General features: G+C 41.5%; 1 protein-coding gene across 6 annotated transcripts in view; it reads right to left on the minus strand.

Moving 5' to 3' along the window:
* The window catches only part of ASPH (aspartate beta-hydroxylase), a 251,987-nt gene that overhangs the window by 28,086 nt on the left and 200,023 nt on the right, over nt 1-23,878 (minus strand). For all 6 annotated transcript variants that reach the window (XM_066266195.1, XM_066266193.1, XM_066266192.1 and 3 more), the window contains 3 exons: nt 22,509-22,607; nt 18,927-19,016; nt 13,612-13,749 (listed from right to left, as the gene is read on the minus strand). In XM_066266195.1, the coding sequence (XP_066122292.1) occupies nt 13,612-13,749; nt 18,927-19,016; nt 22,509-22,607 (327 nt within the window). The remainder of the gene's footprint in view (nt 1-13,611; nt 13,750-18,926; nt 19,017-22,508; nt 22,608-23,878) is intronic.

Below are 23,878 nucleotides of genomic sequence, written 5' to 3' on the forward strand. Positions count from 1 at the left end.
TGTTATATGACTTGTTTTATACCTTACAGGTCTATTTCCATTTTGAGTTCTTTTTTTTTTTTATAGTATGAGGTAACCTCATTATTTTTCATGTGGATATCCAGTTGTCCTAGCACCATTTGTGAAAAGACAACTCTCTCCCCATTACATTGTCTTGGCACCTTTGCCAAAAATTAATTAATCATAAACGTAGGGATTTACTCTGGACTCTCCACTCTTTCCCACGTATGTCCCACGTGTCTGTCCTCATGGTCCTATCACATTGCCTTCACTAACTGCTGCCTTGCAGTAAGTTTTGAAATTGGAAAGTGTGAGTCCTCCAACTTTTTTGGCTATTCTGGGTCCCTTGTATTTTCATAGAAATATTAGGATCAGTTTGCCAAGTTTTGCTAAAACAAACAAACAAACAAACAAAACCAAGAAAACCCCCTGCCACATGAAATTTTGATAGATTGCGTGAAGCTTTAGGTAAATTTGGACAGTATTGTTATCTTAACAATATTAAAGTTTTTTATCCATTAACATAGGTCAGAAACACCCCCCATTAACATGAGGTGTGTTTCTACTTATTTAGATATTTTAAAGTTTCTTCTAATATGGTTTTATAGTTTTCAGTGTACACGTCTTACAGTATTTTGTAAATTTTATTCCTAAGTACACATTGTTGGGTCAAATCATATCCCCTTAATTTATATGTTGAAGTCCTAACCCCCACAGTACCATAGAATGTGACCTTATTTGGAAGTAGGGTCTTTACAGAACTAATCAAGTTAAAATGAGGAATTGAGGTGGGTTCTAGTTCAGTATGACTAGTGACCTTGTTAAAAAAAGGAATATTTTGAGACAGATACACACACAGGGAGAATGCCATGTAAAGATGATAATAGCAATCTATAATCCACAACTTCAATAATTGTCAGAAAATGACCAGAAGCTAGGAGAAGGAGGAGACAGATTCTTTCAGAGTTTTCATAAGGAAACACACAGCCGGTACCTTGATGTTGGACTTCCAGCCTCCACAACTGTGCAACAGTAAGTTTCTACAATTTAAACTACCTGGTATGTGTGGTATTTTGTTATGGCAGTCCTACCACAGTAATACAATGTCTAATTATTTTTTTATGTTATTGCAAATGAAATCATTTTCTTAATTTCATTTTGGGAGTTTTTTGCTAATGTAAAGAAATACAATTGACTTCTTTATACTGATTTGGTATCCTGCAGCCTGGATGAACTCTAATATTAGTTCTAATAGTTTTCTTTGGTGAATTTCTTAGGATTTTCTGTATCCAAAATAATGTCATCCACAAATATAAATATTTTACTTCTTTCTTTTAGTCTTTCACCATTAAGTATGATGCTAGGTATAGATTTCTATAGATGCCCCTTTTTTTAAGGCTGAGAAATTTACCTTTTTTTCCTAGTGTTGTATATATTTAATCATGAAAAGGTATTCAAGTTTGTTAAATGCCTTTTCCATCTAATGAAATGATCATGTAATTTTAATTCTTCATTCTAATAATACGGTTTATTATATTGATTAACTTTTATTTGCATTTTCTGGAAAAATTCTGTTGGTTTTATATATATATATTTTTATATGGTGCTGAATTTAGTATGTTAATATTTTGTTGAAGATTTCTGTGTCTATATTCATAAGGAATTTTGGTCCAGTTTTCTTTTCCTGTCATGTTCTTGTTTGGGTTTGGTATCAAAATAATATTAGCTCATAAAATTAATGGGCCAATTATCCCTCCTCTTTTATTTGTTGAACGTTTGTGAAGAGCTGATAGTAATTATTATTTATGTATTTAATATAATTCATCAATGAAGAAATCTGAGCCTGGGCTTATCTTTGTGGGAAGCTTTCAAATTAATAATTTGAAATTACTTGTTACAGGTGCAGTTAGATTTTTTATTTCTCAATGAGTCAGTTTCAGTAGCCTGTATCTTTTAATAATCAATTCATTTCATCTAGGTTATCTAATTTATTAGCAAATAGTTGTTCATATTATTCCATTATAATCCTTCAAATTTTGTGAGTATGGTAGTGATATCTCCTCTTTCTTTCCTGATTTTTAGCAATTTGAGTCTTCAGTCTTTTTTTTAAAATTAGTTAATGTGGATAACAGTTTGCCAAATAATTTTTAAAGAATCAAATTTTGGTTTTATTGATTTTCTTTATTGTTTTTCTATTCACTATTTCATTTATTTGCACTGCGAGCTTTATTATTTCCAGTTTTCTGCTTGCTTTGGGTTTATTTTGCCCTGCTAATTTACCTTCTTATAGCAAACAATTAGATTACTGCTTTATAATCATTCTCTTTTTTTAATGTAAGCATTAACAGGTGTAACATTCTAAGAACTGTGTGCTACATAATATCAGTTTTGCTATGATGTTTCATTCATTCAAGTCTTTTGTTTTTGTTTCATTCATCTCAAAGAATTTTGTAATTTCTCTTGTAATTTCATTGTTGACCCACTGAATATTTAAAGAGTATGTTGTTCAATTCTCATAGATTTGTAAATTTCTCAACTTCCTTTTGGTTCATGATTTCTAATTTCATTCCACTGTGGTCAGGGAACATGTTTTGTATTATTTCAATATTTCAATAATTTGAGGCTTGCTTACTGGCCTAGTGCATAGTATATGTGTACTTGAAAAGATTGTGTATTCCGCTTTTGATAAGCAAAGTGTTTTAGAGATGTTATCACTTTCTTTATTCAGTGTTTATTTTTCCAGGTCCTTGTTCACCCCAATTGGTGATATTTAAAAAAACAAACAAATAAACAAAAAACTTGCCACTGACTGTTTTGTCTGACAGTCTGGGACAAAGCTTTACTTGTGAGTGAGGTCAAAGAACAGATGTCCTGAGAATAAGCTTTCTGAGCAGCCTGAGATAGGTCAAGTGCTGACAGTGCTCTGGGGCGTCGCTCTGGGAAGTGCTCCTACCGAGCCTGCCTGCCTGGTCTCCGCAGGGGTACCCAGAGGCTGCGGTGTTCCAGGCTCAGAGCCGGCAGTGAGTCAAGTTACTGTCCACAAATCCTGCTGTTCTTACTGAGGTTTAGCAGGCTTTCTTGAATAATGTTCCTCAGATTGTTATAAGTCCTCATTAATGTACAGAGTTTTGAAAAAGCTGATTTTGATGATTTTTCTCTGCATTTTTATTGCTTTTATGAAAGAGTAGATTTAAAAAATAGTGTTTCTGCTATTCCAAATCTTTGGCCCATTTTCCAATATTTTATAAGCAATTAAACGCTTAAAATTTTGACAGGAACTCTGTCCAACATATCTTTCCTATTATGCAGCAGCAATTTCTAGAAAAGAATGCCCTTGTCTCCTGAAATAGCAGTGAGAGGGCTCTTTTTCTTCTCTAGACCTCCCTCTCCCAGGGCAGCAGAAGTAAGGACAGAATTTTCCCCACATTCAGGAAAGGCCAAGAAGGATGCCAGTCACACCAACTGCTTATATAGAAGGAAGGTTAAATAATAAAACCTTTATATTCCTGAAACTTCTGACACATCTATGAAGCAATTCAAGAAAACTCATAGAACAGACCTCATCTCTGAGCACCTATTCTATGTCAGCTAACCCTGTCCTACTCCTGAATAAGAGGGACATGGTCCCGCCATCATGGAGTATATGATTTCACGGGTCTATGGAGAACTGAAGAGGCTATGAGAATAGAGTGTATTTAAGTGTTTTAAAAGGATGTGCAAGGTGCTTTTGAGTACATGTAAGGAGGAACCTCTAACTTATCCTCCCAAAAAGAAACGACAGCTTTTCCAAAATCCGAAGTATAAACAGGAATTGGATGTGAAGCAGACAGGAGGGAAGAGAGAGGGAAGGGGTAAAGAAAAGGAGCTATCACAGGGAAGCTCTGTGGGAGGACAGATTTCAGCTGAGAAGGTACTATAGGGCAGGGGTAGGAGATAAGGACAGAGTAATGAACCTGGTATCTGGGGTAAAGCTGAATCACTGGAATCTAATGAAGACAATAAACTAACAAGTAAATAGAGACAGACTCATGGTTGACAGCTGTTGGGTTGAGTGAGACGGGTAAAGGGATTGAGCAAAGAAGGACAAAAAAGAGAGAGAAAAAATTCCTGGACACAGACAATAGTGCCGTGATTGCTGAGGGTGGAGGTGGAGGAGGGCACAAGGGGTAAATGGTGATGGACAAAGACTTGACTTGGGGTTGGGGGTGGACACACAATACGGTGTACAGAGCTGTGTTGTAGAATTGGGCAGCTGAAGCCTGTATAATTATGTTAACCAGTGTCACACAATAAATTCAATTAAAAAACTATAAGTTGGAAAGGAACATAACCATGGGATTAAATGGAGAGTTAATTTTTACATTGAATGTTAATGTCTCCAGGCAGTGGGAGATAGAATAGAAAAAGTGAGAAGTCTCTTTGGGGAGCATAGCTTTGATAGGAATTTTAACAGCGTTTGAACCAGAGTGGAAAAGATTTCTTAGAAAAGAATCACAAGACTTCTGGCTTGAGCACGGAATTACCTGTTTGAGCGTGGGGTCATCAGCTTGAGCATGGGTTCATAGTCATGACCCCATGGTCACTGGCTTGAAGCCCAAGGTTACTGGCTTGAGTAAGGGGTCACTCGCTCTGCTGTAGCCCCCGGTCAAAGCATATATGAGAAAACAATCAATGAACAAGTAAGGAGCCGCAATGAAGAGTTGATGCTTCTCATCTCTCTCCCTTCCTGTCTGTCTCTATCTGTCCCTCTCTCTGTCTCTGTCACAAAAAAAAGAAAGAAAGAGAGAGAGAGAGAGAGAGAGAGAGAGAGAGAGAGAGAAAGAAAGAGAAGAATCACAAGAAAGGGAGAACAGAGAACAATGTTGGGATCCGAGAGCACATCCACGGTCAGCAAGGGTACTGGACACTAGGTCGCATGCCAAGCATCCTTGTGCCTCTTCCTTCCCAACACAACCTGATTTAGTTCAAATATTCACCCTTCTACAGATAATCCAGTGAGTATGGAGGAATATGACCCTTTCTGCTCCAGAGGCTGATCTGTTGTTTTAAGGAAAATTTCATAGCCCCTTGTCAATAATTCATCCAGAGAGGACTTCACTTGGTTCAATCAGACAGAAGGAAAGGATTTTGTGCCTTGCTCGATGGAAAGGGACACTCTTTCTCCTGCTGAAGCTTGTTCTCTCCACCTACCAGCTACTTGATTTCTCAGCCTCCCCTATAACTGTGAGTACCCATGTGACATGGTTATGATTAATAAGGCAAGGTCTGCTCAGAGGTTTTTAGAAGGCCATCTAGGGCTGCTGTGGAGGCTGAACAATGTTAGGAAGCCCCAAATAATTTCCAACCCTCCAATCCCAGGTGCTGCTGGCAGCCACCTTGCAGAAAGCAGGCATGAGTGTAGGGTGGTGGGCAAGGGGAAAGGTCACGTGAGACACCAGACCCGGGAACTTGGCTAGAACCGCCCACATCCAGGCACGCCAAAAGAAACTTCCCAGGAGCCCTCTGGGAAAAAAGCGACTGTCTGTCAGCCAATGAGATTTCACCACATCATATTAGCTCCACCACCCTAGAGACCCTTTAAATATCCCCCACAGGGGTCACTCTATGCGACTTCCCTGGCCTCTGTGTCCCTGGGACCAGGGAACATCGTTGGGTGGGATGTGCTCTGTACTCAATAAAACCTTTTATTATTCCACACTTCGTGGCTCCGGCCCCTTCCTCCTCGGCAGGGAAAAATACCTTACATTTGGTGCCAAAAACCCAGGAGGAGTCAGAAGACCACAAGGACCATTCCTCTCCCTTTCCCCTCTGAGAAAGAACCAGGACCTCCGATCTTCTACCCACTTCAGTGCACAGTGCGGTAAGTCCCCTGCCTCCAACCTCCCCTCAGTTCTTTCTGCCAAGACTCCCTGTTAAAAACTGCAGCTGCATCAGGGACCTCTTTTCCATTCCTTCCGAGTGCATGTGTGCCCTGGAGACGTCCCGAGCACATTCACTTTACCTATCTGTCCGGTGGCCAGAGCTTGAGTTGCGGGATGCCAATGCTCAACTCTGACCACTCCGAAGACTGAGGGTGGCCGTGGGAGCACAGGAATCTAAACCTGATCCAAAAACACTCCTGGAGTTGCCTTATCCGAAATCTCTCCCTCCCTAAAGAAGAAGAAACTGTTCTTCTTCTCCGCTGTGGCCAGGCCACAGAACCCACTGGATAATCGGACCAGGTAGCCTCCTGAAGGGACTTTCGGTTTTAATACCCTCACCAATTTAACTATCACCAATAAAGCTAGGAACTGGTTGGAGATCCCTTACATTCAGGGTTTCTAGTATTTGCTGCCTGCTAGAAAATACTAATCCTAATCTCTGTGCTGCCTGCTACACAGCGCAGGCCTTTTCTGGCCAGAGAAACCTCACCTAAAACCTCTGCTGCTAATCTTTCCTCCTTCACTTGAACCCCGACTCTTTCCCACTCCTGCCTAACTCCCAGGGGTGCCCCTCTCTCAGGGGGTGCTCCTCTTTCAGGACCCCTTTCTGGTCCTTCTGTGGACCTCTTTTGCTCGAGTCTCTTCCCTCCAAGAGCCCCCTCCCCTCCCTTCACAGGATCCTGTTTATCATTCACCTGCAAATACCAGTCTCTTTTTCTCCTCCCCTGCTGGTCAGGGGCCCCTCCCTTCTCCACTGTGTTCTTAAGTCCCTCCTCCATCAGGCCATTCTCAGCCTGCCATTGGCCCTTACACTGGTTTGCAAGATGCCCAACCCCAATTTTCTTGCAGGAAATTCTGGCCCTGTCCTGCCTCTGGCTCCAGCATATCTGGCTGGATCTGGTGCCGGGCTCCGCATGAGCCCTCCTCCTCTTATTCTCAACCCCCCCCCCCAAACCCCTATCTGGGACCTGTGAACACGGCATTTAAAGTTTTTAATGGTCCCAACTGTAGAAACAGGCCGAGGCTGTTCGCCAGGCCTGTATGCAGCAGAAGGTAATGCTCCAAACCCAGGCTCTTGTAGCAACCCTGAAGCCGGCAGAGCAACAGGGGCAAGGCACAGGAAGTGCCCGACCCAAGTCCAAGCTGCAAAGAGGAATCCCACCAGCACCTTGCTTTAAGTGTGGCAAGCAAGGTTACTGGTCCTGACAGGGCCCCTGCCTGTGGCTGCCTACTGAGCCCTGCCCTAACTGCAAGCAGCCCAGTCACTGGTGGAGCAACTGCCCCTTTGAGCAACAGGCTTTTCTTCAGTGTCTCTCCATGGAGGACAATCCACTCAGATGGGAGGCCAAGCTAGCCAGATGGACCCATCGTTTAAACTCCTAGGCCCCATGGATCGCTGAAACGGCCTGGACTCAGAGACCCCCCCCCCCCATCATCCTCACCAAACCCAGGGTGATGCTGCAGGAACGGGTAAGTCCATCTCATTTCTTGTGGACACGGGGGGCTACCTTCTCTGTTTTGCCATCACACTCTGGACCTTTAGTTCCCTCACAGATCTCGGTTGTGGGAGTGGATGGGACCCCTTCTTTTCCTCTTCGCACGCCACCCCTGACATGCAGTTTGGATGGAATCCCCTTTTTGCACTCGTTCTTAGTTATGCCATCATGCCCTGTACCCCTTCTGGGTCAAGACATTCTACACAGTCTCGGAACCACTATCCAGCTGACAGCATCTTCCCACTTACTTCTCCCACTCCTGACTGAAGGCTCTCCCACTCCCACAGATCACCCTAACCTGGTCACAGCCCCTATTCCACCAGATATTGTCAACCTTCAAATCTCGGACACTTCTACCCCTGTGGTAGCAACCCACTTGTACACAACTGCTTAAAGAATCCCTTCCCTGCCTGCCTCAAGAAGACACACTGCCACACTTAACTTCCTCGCCATGAAGGGATATTGTGTCTCCCCTACTAAGGCTCAACTTCACTCTCAGTCTGTAGTCTATCTGGGCATCGCCTTAACCCCCACCACCCAAAGTTTCACCCTAAATCAAACTCAGACCCTCCGCAGTCTCCAACCACCTACCACCGCGGATCAGATTCTTTCTTTCCTTGGTCTAATAGGCTTCTTTAGACACTGGATTCCCAATTTTACTCTCTTAGCCAAACCCCTCTACGAGGCTGCAAAAGAGACTCCCACGGGACCTCTCACAACTCCCAACATCGTCAAAAGGGCTTTCTCTACCTTTCGAAATACCCTCATCTCCTCTCCCCCTCTCGCTTTACCTGACTCCAAACGCCCCTTTCATTTTTTCACTGATGAAAAACGCGGTAATGCTGTTGGCGTGTTAACTCAACCTGTGGGGCCTACATACCACCCTGTGGCATATCTCTCTAAACAACTGACACCACCATCAAAGGCTGGCAGCCCTGCCTCTGGGCACTGGGCGCAATGGCTGAACTCACCCAGGAGGCTACTAAACTCACCCTTTCCCAACCCATCACTGTCTTCTCCTCCCACAGGCTCACTGACCTCCTTTTTCACAAATCTTTTTCTCCATTGTGCCCTTCCCGCCTACAAGAATTTCACCTCCTGTTCATCAAAAACCCTTCAGTCACTCTTTGCCCTCTCCCCAACTCAACCCAGCCACTCTACTGCCAGCTCCAGCAACACTTCCGGAACCCACCCACTCTTGTACAGAGCTAATAGATTTCCTCAACAGGCCTCGAGATGAATTATCAGATTCTCCTTTAAAAGATCCAGATCCAATACTCTTTGTAGATGGGAGCTCTGTATAGGGACCCAATGGATGATGACAGGCAGTCTACGCGGTGGTCACCACCTCCTCCATCCTAGAAGCCCAACAGCTGCCAGAGGGCACCATCTCCCAGAAAGCAGAGCTAACTGCCTTCACACGGGCACTCACTCTGGCCCAGGGAAAACTTGTAACTATATATACTGACTCTAAATATGCTTTTCTTTTTCACCCACAGCCACTCTGCCCTCTGGACATAAAGAGACTTCCTCACTACCAAGGGCTTCCCCATAATCAATACTACCCTCATTTCTAAAGTTTTGCAGACATTACAGCTTCCCACTGAGGTGGCTGTGGTACATTGTAAGGACCATCAAACCTCTCAAAACCCGGTGGCCTTGGGAAATGCTTGGGCCAACGTGACGGCTTGAAACCTCACCCTGGTAACCTCCCCCACTCCTCTCATATTTCTCTCTACCTCTTTGCAACCTTCCTACACTCCTGAGGAAGAGCAGACCTTCCTATTGTTCCTGTCTCTCCTACCAGGAACCTGCCGCCAGAGTGAGCTGAAGCAGAGAGCAATGCTGTGCAGTAAGACTGGCCTGATGAAAGGAGCTTCAATCTCCTCAACCGTCTGCGAGAAAAATTAAGCAAAAATCTCTCCTCCTACGTGTTTAACTCCTAATGGCAGCCACCCATTCTTACCTGGGCTGCCCCTTTCCTAAATCTTCTAATTATCAGCATATAACTCATATTTGCTCCTTTTTTAAAAATTCTTACAGGACCGCATCTGTGAAGTTTCTCAACTCACGGCCAAACAGATGTTCCTCCTGACACCCCTCAAAACCACCACCTTCTGATCTTCCCCTCCCCACGATGCCCCTAATCAGAAGGAAGTAGCCAGATGAATAAGCGGTGCCCCTAATTAACATAAAAGGTCAGAATGTAGGGTGGTGGGCAAGGGGAAAGTTCACGTGAGACACCAGACCCAGGAACTTGGCTAGAACCACCCACAACCAAGCTTGCCAACAGAAACTTCCCAGGAGCCCTTTGGGAAAAAAGTGACTGTCCATAACCCAATGAGATTTTACCATGTCATATTAGCTCGACCACCCTAACGACCCTTTAAATATCCCCCACACGGGTCACTCCATGCAACTTCCCTGGCCTCTGTCCCCAGGACCAGGGAACCTCGTCGGGCGGGATGCGCTCTGTACTCAATAAAACCTTTTATTATTCCACACTTCGTGGCTCCGGCCCCTACCTTCTTCCTAGGCAGGGAAAAATACCTTAAAATGAGCACAAAGCTGACCAAGGAGGAAGCACAGAGACAGGAAAATCTTCCCCCAATAAAACTGCCCGAGGTCTGCCCTACTCTTAGGCTTCCTTCACACGAGCCCCTCAAATTCCTTGTCGTTTAAGCCAGGTTCATGCTGCACTTCTGTTACTTGAACTTGAAAGAATCCTAAAAGCTACAGTAGGGAAATAAACTTACAGAGAAACTAGGGAAAAAAAAAGATTAACTGGTAAAGAATCAGAAGAGAGTGCGATACAATTGAAGATAGGCTGGAATTTGACAGAAGAAAGAATCACTGACAATGCTAAATGTAGAACATTTATCAGGGAAGATATTTCTCCCACACTATTTCTGCTTTGGATACAGACGTCCTTAAATCATTCTGCATTCACTGTCACCATACCATGGCTTTCGATTTATAAAGCAGTCATGGGCTAACTGATGACAACCTACTTTACCTTAGATTATGATGTTTACCTTGGATTATAATTTATTGTACTTATGATGATGATAAAGTATGTGTTTACAATGCAATACAGAATAAACATGGTTAGGTAAGACTTACTCAATATAAGTACAGTGAGACCACAGTGAAACTTTTCCTTTCCTCAAGTAAACCAAATTAATCAGTAAAATCTTGTAAGTTTTACAGACACATTTTATTCAAGATGATCTTTAACAAACAAAAATTTGAAAAATGCAAAATATCTATCTAAAGATTGAGAGAACAGGCCCTGGCCACTTGGCTCAGTGGTAGAGCATCAGCCCAGCGTGTGGATGTCCCAGGTTTGATTCCTGGTCAGGGCACAAAGAAGTGCTCATCTGCTGCTTCTCCACCCCTTCTCCCTTTTCTCTCACTCTCTCTCCTCCCCTCCCCTCTCCTCCCACAGCCATGGCTGGCTTGGTTCTAGCAATTGGCCCCAGGCACTGAGGATGGCTCCATGGCCTCACCTCAGGCACTGGAAATAGTTTGGTTCTGAGAAACGAAGCAGCAGTCCCAGATGGGCAGAGCATCACCCCCTAGTGGGCTTGCCAGGTGGATCCCAGTTGGGGTGTATGAGGGAATCTGTCTCTCTGCCTTCCTGCCTCTCACTTAAAAAAAAAAAAAAGTTGAGAGAACAATATAGGAAACCCCAATGTACCCATCACTGAGATTCCAAAATTGTCAAACTGGTTCACTCTTGCTTTTCCCTCTCACCTCTCTTAGATAATGGAATGCAGCTATAATGTCTGGTGGTAAACACAGCTCCTAGTTCTGTACCTGGGTCACCCGAGCCTATCTGAATGGGAGCGGACTGAAGGGAGGCATTCGCTAGACCAGTACTGCTGCCTGAATCCAGACCAGCATAGTGGCCAAAGCTAATGCCCCTTCCAAAGATGAAAAAGTTTGAGTATAAATGAAGAGAATCAGGAATAGCAGCTGAGGGGAAGGGAATGGATAATGGGTTATGTAATAAGGGAAATCCAATATTATGTCAGCACCTCAAAAGAGGCTCAGAGCAAGAGATGATATTGTCTTTTAGCTCAATTATACAAGATGCCTGAAAGGGTGAAACCATATATTGCTAAGACCACTCCTACTTTTGTAACCTAACAAGATTCAGGGAAGCCTGCCAACCTGAGTGGCCATGCCCTGGGAGATGTTTTCATATGATAGGATGGTGCACTGGGCTCATCATTAATGACTGAATGGGCCTCCAAGATGCGCCAGTGTCTGTGAACTGTTATAATCCTTTTGCTAAAAGGGATTCATCCACCAGGGGCAGCCTGTGGTTTAACAGGACACATCACTGGTTTTCATCTCAGGTCCCTGGCACAGAGCTCTAGAAACCCCTTGGAATTTCCTGAATAAAGGACTATTTTTTTTGTCATTCATTAAAATTCCTTAAACATACCTAATTTTTGGTAATGAGGTGATTTAGGATGGGGCCCCTACCTAGTCTCAGGATGGTCTGGTTATCAAAAAACCCCCAAATGGTTAGAGGGAGAGAACTTTCAGGCCCATCCCCCAACCACTAGGAAAGAAAAACAGAGGTGGTAGCTTAAGCTCTATAAAAACTCTGGACAAGATTTGATGAACCTCTGGATTGGTGAAAAGTATTCAAATAGCAGAGGGTGGCATACCTAGTTCACGGGAACAGTAGCTCCCGCACTCGGACCCTTCCGGACCTGCCCTCTGCACCTCTTCACCTGGCTGTTCCTCTGTATCCTTTATAACATCCCTTGTAAAAAACCAGGAAACCTAAGTAACTATTCCTGAGTTCTGTGAGCCATTCCTGCATGTTAATCAAACCTGAGGAGGGGGTCCTGGGAACCTCTGATTTTGAACCAGCTGGTCAGAAGCACAGGTGACAACCTGGACTGGCACCTGGGATCTGAAATAGGGGCAGTCTCGTGGAATGAGACCTTAACCTGAGGCCCCCGATTTTATCTGCGGGGAGATAGTGTCAGAATTGAATTAACTTTGTAGGACACTCAGTAAAAGTCCACTGAGAACTAGAGAATTGCATGGTAGTTTTGAAGAACACATAGTGAAGACATAAATCAGCAGTTTAAAAATCAGATTGTTGTTTCTTATATGAACAATGTATATATGGCAGTTATATTCTCAGGCAGGATTATGGAAGCCTATTGAACCCAAAAAGTAGCTGATATCACCACTCTAAGGGTACACGTGTGAAGCAGATGTGAGAATCCTTGTCTTCTATTAAGCTAGACATCAAATGGATTTGTAAGAAGATAAAAACAATTACAAACTTCTCACTACATTTTTTGTTTTGAAGATAGCTATTTTTAAAAAAGTTATTTATATCAACATGGAATGAAGTTATTTTTATCTTTAAAGAATTCATAATTATTATTTTTTTTCAGTTTCAATTTATAATAATTATATTGATATAATTGATATAGATGTATCAACAGATATATTGATAGATATAACCACCCTATTTATTGATAGTTATAACACACACACCCACATGCAAACTCTTTGGGGGTGCTCAATAATTTTTGGGTTTTTTTTGGTATTTTTCCGAAGTGAGGAATGGGGTGGAGGCAGACAGATGCCCACATGTGCCCTAACGGGGAACCACCAGGCATGCCCACCAGGGGGCGATGCTCGGCCCCTCTGGGGTGTTGTTCCCCTGCAATCGGAGCCATTTTAGCTCCTGAGGCAGAGGCCATAGAGCCGTCCTCAGTGCCTGGGCCAACTTTGCTCCAGTGGGGCCTTGGCTATGGGAGGGGAAGAGAGAGATAGAGAGGAAGGAGAGGGGAAAGGGTGGAGAAGCAGATGGGCACTTCTCCTGTGTGCCCTGGCTAGGAATCGAACCTGGGACTTCCACATGCTGGGCCGACACTCTACCACTGAGCCAACTGGCCTGGGCTGGGGTGCTCAATATTTAAGAGTATGAAAGAGCACTTAAGTCAAAATTTGTGAGAACTACTCTTTAATAAAAATTCCTTTCTTCACTATTTCAACTAAACTTTTGGCTAATGGGATGACAAGAGTGTTTTTGCAGTGTTTCTTGCAAACATCACTGGATATAAAATCTCTCTCCTCCCTGGCATTCCTGTCCATGAGAAGCATCCTGCTTTTGAGAGCAATCCAGCGAGGATGAAGGCTCTGTTAACACTCACCTTCACCAAGTCCGTGTAACCTGTTTCCTTTGGGGTCCACCATGGCTGTGCTCTCAGTCCATTCACATTGTAGAGTGAGCGCTGCCAAACTGATGCAAAATGTCCCCTCTTGTGCCCAAGCTCGTACCACTTATATGCCTGAAATAACAGAAAAATGAACCACAAATGAGGCATTTTTATTAATTTTAAAATTAAAGTCACTAACACCAAAATATTACTTGGTGGCAATAGAGAACTTGCTAGTTAGGTGCCCAACTGTTTCAAGGGTGAAAATACTGTTGTTTGATTGGGTTTCTGAGCATGACCTATTATGACAAATGATTGTGTGGCTTTTACTTTCAGTCTTAGGCTGTAAGATCTTTAATACAGGACTCATGCTGCCCGCATTCTGGTCTCTCCCAGAGTGTCTTCTGGCACAGAATCTAGGACTTATTTCATTGAGTAGTAAATAATTTTAGACACTTTAGTAGACTGTACATATTAGCTTTCATTTCTTAAATTCTATTTTTTATGTTTCCTTTAAAAGGAACGGATTATGATTTTGATCATTTCTTCAACGATATTTGCACTTACTGAGTTGGAATGCTAAAGCCAAGAGTGTCTTTTTCACATGTTCTTCCCGAGTCCGCATTTAAGAAGGCCGCCCCGCAAAACAGAGTGTAAACCCTCCATTGAGAGAAGTAGACAAAAAGAAACACTATTCTGAGTTGGCATTAATATAGAGATAGTCCATATGCGATTTTTTTTAAAAGGGGATTTTTGTTCCTTCTTTTCTTTTCCTGCCATAAGGGATGACAGTTGTGGCTTCGGCTAGCTGTAACATGATACCACTTGCCTCCAAGAAGACCAGCCTTTTCAGGGACAGCTGGCTGCGAGATGCTGCTCCAAATGTCCCTTCAAATGACCCCAGCCATATGCTCTCCGAGTGGCCCCCCACGTGCCTCCTGCAGGCTGCACGCTGCATTGTACTAAGGCAGGGACTAGCCTGCTGATACACTGCAGTGTTCCCTCCATTGTCAGTCTCACCTAATGATTGCTTCTGAAGAGTGACTTCAAATACACATTCTGATCAATTAAACAGCCATTTAATACAAGCAGATTAAGAAGAATATCTTCATACAACTCCGGATATGCTTTAATGTAAACTATTAACTTTTTTTTTTTTTTTTTTTACAGAGACAGAGAGAGAGTTGGAGAAAGGGATAGACAGGGACAGACAGACAGGAACAAAGAGTTGAGAAGCATCAATCATTAGTTTTTCATTGCGCATTGCAACACCTTAGTTGTTCATTGATTGCTTTCTCATACGTGCCTTGACTGCGGGCCTTCAGCAGACTGGGTAACCCCTTGCTCGAGCCAGCGACCTTGGGTCCAACCTGGTGAGCTTCTGCTCAAACCAGATGAGCCCGCACTCAAGCTGGTGACCTCAGGGTTTTGAACCTGGGTCCTCGGCATCCCAGTCTGATGGCTCTATGCACTGCGCCACCACCTGGTCAGACTAAACTATTAACTTTTAAAAGTCTTTTACAATTCATACTTCAAAATCTGCTTCATTAGAAAAATCAAGTGTGATAGCAGTATCCCTTCATATTTTCGGTAATGCTTTCAGTTTTCTACTTGGTTTTACATGTGTAATTGGCATCTGCTCTTTCTAATAACTGCAAATGCCTCCATAGTACAAATGTTGAAACTGAGGTTTAAAAAGGCTCAAATCACAAACTGTAACTCAGGCTCCTGGCAAGTTGTTCCCTGTTTTTCCATCTTAGTAGTATTAAAAAAACAAAAAACTGTCAAAAGTAATATTCTTATTTAATTATCTTTCTCTATAATGGGTCAAGTGAACAATGTATATGCTAACAATTCTTATATATTTTCCTTGAAATACATGTAAATTGTAGGCATAAAGTACTTTAAAAACTAGAAAGTTAAATTGACTAATTGACACTTTAAAAAAAATAACATCTTTAAAATTATTTTGATTGTTTTGTCCAATTTAAATTTAGTATTTTATTTTCTATACCTTTTAGTGTTAAAGTAAATAACAATATTAATTATAACAAATTATCTTTCAAACTTTTCAAGTCTACTAATTTTTGAATCATCAGCAATTCATGTTATTAACTAGGTATATTGTTAGAATAGTGAGAAAACCATTATTAGAAGGAACCAAAACAATAAACCTCATTGCTCTAGCTGAGGAGTTAGAGGTCTTAAATTTTAGTCCTTGCTTTATTATTCACCATGCTAGATACCTAAGTAACAACATTTTTCTTAAAATGTCATGTTTAAACTATCTCTAAATTTTTTTCTGACATTCAAAGTCAGTCCTATGTGACCCTTAACTTTGTGTCCCTCTGCCATTTAACTTTTGGAAAAACAAACGATGACAATGATATATGAGCAATTTTAAAATATCACCGTCAATAATATCTTCAAGGAAGGTTAAATCATCTTCAATTACAATAAATTCAGCCAGATTGCTATTTTTGTTTGTTTTTAAATATCTAAACTACTTTTCAATAAGAATTGCTAGAAAATCAATAATCAAGTTAGAATCCTCTGAGAATACTAAAATAGAGTAACTGGGGTCACCTTCTTCTTCTTCTATATTTTTTAAATTATTATTTTGGCGAGAGAGGAAGGGAGAGAGAGAGAGAGAGAGAGACAGGAACATTAATTAGTCCCATATGTGCCCTGACCGGGGATAGAACCAGCAACCTCTGTGGTTCAGGACGATGCTCCAAACAACTAAGTTGTCAAGTCAGAGCTGGGGGCATCTTTTTAAATGTGTTTTCTATAATTCAAATGATTGCCAGGTATGTGTGTCCTTATGCGCGTGCACGCGTGCACACACACGACACATAAATAGCATGGCGAATAATTCCAACTCAGAAAAGCCCAGGCCCCATGTGGGATACAGGAATGCCATACGTGGAGTGCGGTGCGCTGTGTGGCCAGGGAGATACATCTGTGGTGGCACACCTGGCCGCAGCTGGCCTGAGGAGGACAGCCAATGCCACGGCGTGGAAACAGGACTTTATTTTAATTTTGCACCACGGGCACCATGGGGTGTTTGAGCATAAGATAACCTGGAAGAAAGTTAAGACTAAAGCAAGAAACAACAGCCAGGTTCTTCCAGCCATCACTGATGTGGAAGGCAACAGCTGACAACACTGACTGAGCAAGAGGAAGGTGACATCGGCCAAAGGCACCTGGAGGTTGACTTCTCAGATCCTGGCCCTGTCTAGACACGAGGCCTCTCCAAGGACGGAGAAGCTGGAGCTGATTCGAGTCCTGACCTGGGAAGCTGGCAATCTGATCAAATGAGAGATGGAACCCAGGAAGAAAAATAGTTTTAGAGGAAGACAATCGAGCTGTCATTGTGACATTGTAAGGTGCCACCGAGCAGGCAGCAGACACGTGGATCTGGACTTTAGGAAATGAGAGCTGGAATGTGGATTTGGAAGTCACGGAAACACTGGAAACAGCTGAGGTGGAACTGCTAAGACTGTCATGGTTTGGCTTACTCCCTCTTCCTGTCTGTATAAAAAACACCGATTAGAAAACCCTTTCTCAATAACAATGTTATTGTCAGCCTCTTCAGCACAGAGCCTATGGGCTTGCTGCTCTCTTGGTGCCTGGAGCAGAGCTGCATGCCCTGAGAACATGAAGGACGGCTGCTTCCCAACATGCAAACTCAGAGCATGACAGTCAAGCCACAGACTCAATATCTGATATGAAGAATATGCTAACATGGAGGTTCTACAGGCTTGTTTTTATTCTAGAGTAAGGATGAATCCTTGTAAACTTTAAAATCAAGAACTGTGCTGTCCTGTGCATATTAATAATAAGTAAGCCTATAGAACAACAGTCTCATAGATTCCAATCCCAAGCCCTTAACAAGTGTTCAGTTGTGAGTGCTTTGCCATTGAAGTAAGGGCTGTTTCATCTAAGATGTGAGAAGAAATCATAGACTTCTTTGATGTGCATTTACCCTGGACCCTGAGCTGTTCAAAGATAAGTTAGTGACAATTTCACTTATAGAATTCAGACATGAACACTTATCCAGTGTTAGATACAGCAGCAAAATCTTTCTTATCCCTCTTATTCAAAGGAGTTATCAGGCATCTACATCTAAAAGAATGAAGGAACACAAAAGTGAGTACTAATTAGCAATTTCTTCTCCCTTATTTCTCTTTACCTCTCATATCTCATTCTGTTTCAGTTGGCTGATTGGTAGGTTAGAGGAGAAAGGTACAGATACATAGAAATGTATCAAGTAAACAGTGTCAGCTATCCAAATCTCTACTATCTCATATTGGTTCACATCTCTAGCTGGCAATTAACCTATCACAAAACGCCTTGCTCCAATGAATCTTTGTCCAAATGGTCCTGTGTTATTAATCTTAGAAACCGGAAACTATGTTATCCTTACATATCACTTTATTACATTTATAGAATGTGAGAGTTTCAAAGACTTAGTATCTCACTTAACCCTTTTATCTCTGACTCTGAGGAGAGTCCAGCCTAGAGCCATGTGATAGTGTAGGACCTCTGTGATGGTGGGCTTCACTGTCCAGCAATTTTGTGTAAATGATAGCAAACAGATTGTGACAGTTTGGAAATTTACAGTATAATGTCATGATTAATGATCTAATGTTATGTTTAAAGAAGCTGACATTGTACTCAGAAAATGTAACCACCACAAAAAAATTATGTAAGTTGTTCTAGTGACTACATTTTCTGTGTCAGTGCCTAGTACTACTATCGCTATAGGTGTTCATCTTAAAGTTGGTATTAAATATTTCAAAGAGTAATTTACACAATTAACCATGGGGTTCAGTGTGCCTAGAAATAATCAGCTGAATAAAGACTTCATTCTAAAATAACTACTTTTTTATGTTCCAAAATAAAAATAAATCTAAGCAAACTGTTAAAATATTTTTGAAATAATTAAACAATTTCAAAGATAGCTCTTTATTTTATACTTTAAAAACATCTTTCAAGATAATGTCTATCATTTTCTCTATACAAACATATACACAAAGGCACACTTGCACACACAGACACATACACAGAAATGTACACTAATTTAGAGACTGCTCATATGATTCCTTAGAAACTTGCTTGGAAGAAGTGATAAAAGTCAAATCCTGAAAATTCTTTAAGGCTTAAGCAGGAGTTGTAGGTTTGTTTCAAAAAAGTTTAAATCACCACCTTCAAAAATTTATGTTCAAAATATTTTTTGAGTTGTAACTTTCTTTTTTACCCCTGCTCTCTCTTCTTTTAGAACAAAAAGTTCATAAACACATTACCTCTTTGTTCCCAACCCTCTGCATGGCATCCCCCAGGTGAAAATAGAATCTCCCGTCATCTGTGCCAGGATCGCCAGACTCTATTCCTTCCTGTAGAGAAGAATGTGTTAGCATTTGTGAAAGAATTAAAAACCACATTTAAGTCATTGATTTACTTCAGTGGTAGTCAACCTGGTTCCTACCGCCCACTAGTGGGCATTCCAGCTTTCATGGTGGGCAGTAGCAGAACAACCAAAGTATAAATAAAAAGATGGATTTAACTATAGTAAGTTGTTTTATACAGATTTATTCTGCCAAACTTAGCAAAAATCCAACATAAAGTACTTGGTAAGTAATTATTATTCTATGCTTTAACTTGCTGTAACTCTGCTTTATAAATTTTATAAAGTAAAGTAACTTCCCTACTTTATAAATCACCATTACTGTGGAACCGGTGGGTGGTTAGGAAATTTTACTACTAACAGAGATACAAAAGTGGGCGGTAGGTATAAAAAGGTTGACTACCCCTGATTTACTTAATCTTTATATAACACAAAAATCTAAGAACCAGATAAATTATCTCAACATTAAAGTTTGGCAATTAGTTTACTGGTTTATATTTACAATGCAAAACCAAAAGGAGGTAATAAAAGTTAAATTTAACAATACATTCACCATTAATTAACAGTAGACTAGCCCATAAAATTAGTATGATGCTTTGTGAATTGTCTCTGTGGGTGCAATCGTATTTCAATATCTCAAAGAACTTCCTTCCTTGACTGGTATCTATCACATTTACTTTGTTCTCTAAATCTGACCATTTGTCACCTAAAGGCTTTTTATTTCCTGAAATACCGGAAATCCAATGTTTAATTACTCATCTGTGTCTAAAGTGATAGAGACACAACTACAAGTAATATTTTTCCCCTCTCCAAACGAATGTACCTTCAACTTTTAATAAAATACTTTATAAAACATACAATAGGATTAAAGTTCATTGAAATCTTTGAAAATGTAATTGTTATCAATAAATCTTATTCTAAAACACTTAGCTGATATCTCTCCCCAACTCCCACACAAGGATCAAAATGAGATTTATGTAAAAAGAGAGAGAGAGAGAGAGGAAATATTAAAGCAAGAGAATAAAATTTAAAAAGTAGAATAATAATGGTAAAAAAATTTAAATATCAGGGAATTCTTTAAAAAATCTGGATCTTTGAGGCTTTTTTGCAAGAAGCCCATTTTATTGGGAAGAAATGTTATTTGCATAACGTAGAAAAGTTGCTACAGGAACACAAGAAGCATCACTCAGGGGGACGTTGGGATCAGGCTTCTTGACTGACACTCAAATAAATGTCCTCATTTGTTAGCTGACCACCCCACCCTCTGTGTTCCCATCTCTGAAGCAGGGAGAGTCCTATTAGGCCTTTATTATGTCAAAGTAAACCTAAAGGGAGCACTTTATATGATTATTTTTTATTGATTGATTGATTTTAGAGAGAGAGAGAGGAAGGGAGAGAGAGAAGCTTTCATGTGTTGTTCTACTTAGTTGTATATTTAGTGGTTGCTTCCTGTATGTGCCCTGACTGGGGATCGAACCCACAACCTTGGTGTTTTGGGATAAGGCTCTAAACCAACTGAGTTAACTGGTGAGAGCCTCTAAGGGGAACACTTTAAATCAGAGAAACATCCATGCCCAAAGGATTGCCGTAGGGAACGGAAAGGTTTGCAGAGGCCCAGTGACAGCCAAGACCAATGGTGGGGTACACGCCCACCTCATCGGGACACCACTGCTCAGCTTCTGTGCTGGGATGTGAGCCAGATATGACCTTTCAAGAATAACCACAAATCTGCATAATTATATAAAATGTTCAGATTCTCAACAGAGACAAGCAATGAAAATTGTTTTTAATAGAATTATGTTGGCCAAATATAACATGTAACCTATTTTCAATCAGTGAGCTGTTATTTCGTATCTCTGATTTAAGTCATATGAAAGAGATCATAAAAGTATAATATAATGTGGCCCTGGCTGGTTGGCTCAGTGGTAGAGCGTCGGCCTAGCGTGCACGAGTCCCGGGTTCGATTCCCAGCCAGGGCACACAGGAGAAGCGCCCATCTACTTCTCCACCCCTCCCCTTCTCCTTCCTCTCTGTCTCTCTCTTCCCCTCCTGCAGCCAAGGCCCCATTGGAGCAAAGTTGGCCCGGGCACTGAGGATGGCTCTGTGGCCTCTGCCTCAGGCGCTGGAACGGCTCTGGTTGCAACGAAGCAACGCCCCAGATGTGCAGAGCATCGCCCCCTGGTGGGCATGCTGGGTGGATCCCGGTCGGGCGCATGCGGGGAATCTGTCTGACTGCCTTCCCGTTTCCAACTTCGGAAAAATACAAAAAAAAGTATAATATAATGCTACTTAAAATGAAGTTCACAGGCAGTCAATCATCTATCTACCTGTACAATATGGTAGCTGCTGGCTAATGTTATTATTTAATTTAACATTAATTAGAATTAAAATGAAAATGAAAATTCTTCTGTTACACTAGCCACATTTCAGGTGCTCTGTAGCCATATATGGCCAGTGGCTACGACACTGGAAAGTACAAATAAAGAACATTTCCCCTGTGCAGAAAGTTCTGTTGGATGGTGTACAGCTGGTGGCCGTGGCCATGCAGGTTCACACTGGATTCAGGCAGACGGTAAAGGAACTAGAGCCGGAGGATGGTGGGCCATTTCGTTTATTAGAGTCTTGCAATGGTGGACGAGCAAACAGGCAGGAAAAACACTCCCCCTCCCCCTCTCTCTTAGGATTCACAAGCAAAACAGGCCAGGGAAAAACCCCTTCTCCGGCAAACAATAACAAAAAATGGTCCCTCCCAATAGCGGTAGGCAATTTGCAATTTACAATCTGCAGCCCTGACGGCAAGCACTTACAGCCTAACATAGACTATATACACATGGTGCTGCCCTTTGCTCATGCACCAAGCAGGCAGAGTACAAGTGAGCAAGCCTAACACACTTGTTACACATTTGTTTGCCCAACAGAAAGCCCTGAGCTAGACCAAACGTGATTCTAGTTATTTGACAATGATTCAACAGGGTAGGTGAGAGAGGAAAAAATGATAGCATATTTTAATCTGAATATTTCAACCTATCAGGCTTTTAGGAATTTGGCTTATTCAGTCTGTATTTTTCTTATCTCACTTTGTATAGGTTGCCATGAGCCTTATTCAAAGTAGTTTCAACATATAACTAAATTGTAAAAGGGACATTTAATCTATTTCCCATATTTTAAAATATATCAATAATTTTAGTTTCCCTTAGACATGTCAATAAAAACTAATAACAATTGCAGTTTTAGGAATTGCTTCATAAAACCTTTTCCAAAGAGTTTCTGCTCATGCAGCTGGTATTTCTACATTTGACATCCTCAGTTACGGTGAAGGTCCACACTGGCCTGTGAAGGTCATGTTCAGAGGATGTACATTCTCATCGTGAAAAGACTCAGCAGTGCATGCCAATCAATCTACAGTGCAGAATCAAGGTTGTCCAAATGACTCAAAAGAATTGGAAGGTGAAAAAAGAGCAAGTGCAGGACAGTTAGTTACCTTTAAATAGGGAATGCTCTCCGCAATCTTGTTCTGTGCCTTCAGGATGAAGCCGTAATGTACTTTAGCAAAGCCGTCATTAGGGGTTACATTCAGAACCTAAACTCAAAGAAGACAAAAGCTATTGTGATTGACTACAAATTCTACAAATGACTGTCAAAACAAAGTTTAATTAGCTCTGCTGTATTTGAATTATGATGTTACAGCTTAAAACACCAGTGTTTTGTCTCATTGAAATATATTAATTAGGCTTAAATGGCCCCATTTCCTCTCAACTCAATGTTTTCATATTATGCATTAGCTTTTCAAAAAGGAAGAAATAAACAATAAACATCAAAAGGCAATGTCTGTTAAAGCATTACTTGAACAATGCAAGTCAGCAAAACATCTGTCAATTGTTATGACTTCAATTTTTTTAGTAATAAAAAACCTACTTTAAATTTGCCATTTTAACATCGATTCTGAATGACTATACATTTCTTTACATACATGCTTTATACATTGTCTAAATTAACAAAAAATTTAGATTTGTATTTTAATATATCATGATCCATTGATTCAATGTAAATTTCTTGAAGGTCCAGACCATTTTAAGGACTGAGAATAAAGTGGTGAGCAAATCTAATATTCTGTGATAAAATCCAGGTAAATATTTAAAACAAGTTAGGTCATGGTTTGTTGTCATATGCATTTATTATAATTAAAGATAAATGATAGAAACTGCCGCTAACTTAAATATTAGCAAAACAATAACATTCAATGTGTAAAGCTACTTATACAAGCTAATTTACAGAACAAAAGTGAAGGTTGAAGAAAGTTTGGGTTGAGTGACTATCCTGTTGTTTCTCTTTCTCCTTGAGCTCAGGTAGGGAAGGGGTGCACAGCCACGAAGAAATAAGTGTGCGGAGAGGGGACTCCCTGCTCTTGGGAGCCCACAGAATGCACTGCAGATACTTGAGCATTTTCCAGCTTATATCCAGTCCTACAGCCCACCCATCGGCAAATCCCATCAACACTACCTGGAATCATACCCCTGTTCACCTCCTTCACTGCTGACACTCTGGTCCACGTCCGCCTTCTCTCCCTTACCTGCACCCCCAGCCCTGCTCTCCTGTTGCCCATTCTCCATATGGGGCCCTGAATGAACTCACTAACCCGAAGTCAGATGCCGTCCCCCTCTGTTCAGAACCCAAAGGGAATCCACAGAACAAGCCCAAGCTTTAGGAACAGCCTCCAAGGCCTCCCTTGAGCTGGTCTCTCTACTCCTCTGGCCTTCTCTCCTACCTGCCTCCCCCCAGCTACTCTGTGGTGTCCTGGATTCCTTGCTGCTGCAATGCAAGCCAAAGGCACACCTGCCTTCAGACCTTTGC

This window comes from Saccopteryx bilineata, chromosome 3 (genome assembly GCF_036850765.1).
Source record: "Saccopteryx bilineata isolate mSacBil1 chromosome 3, mSacBil1_pri_phased_curated, whole genome shotgun sequence".
NCBI lineage: Eukaryota > Metazoa > Chordata > Mammalia > Chiroptera > Emballonuridae > Saccopteryx > Saccopteryx bilineata.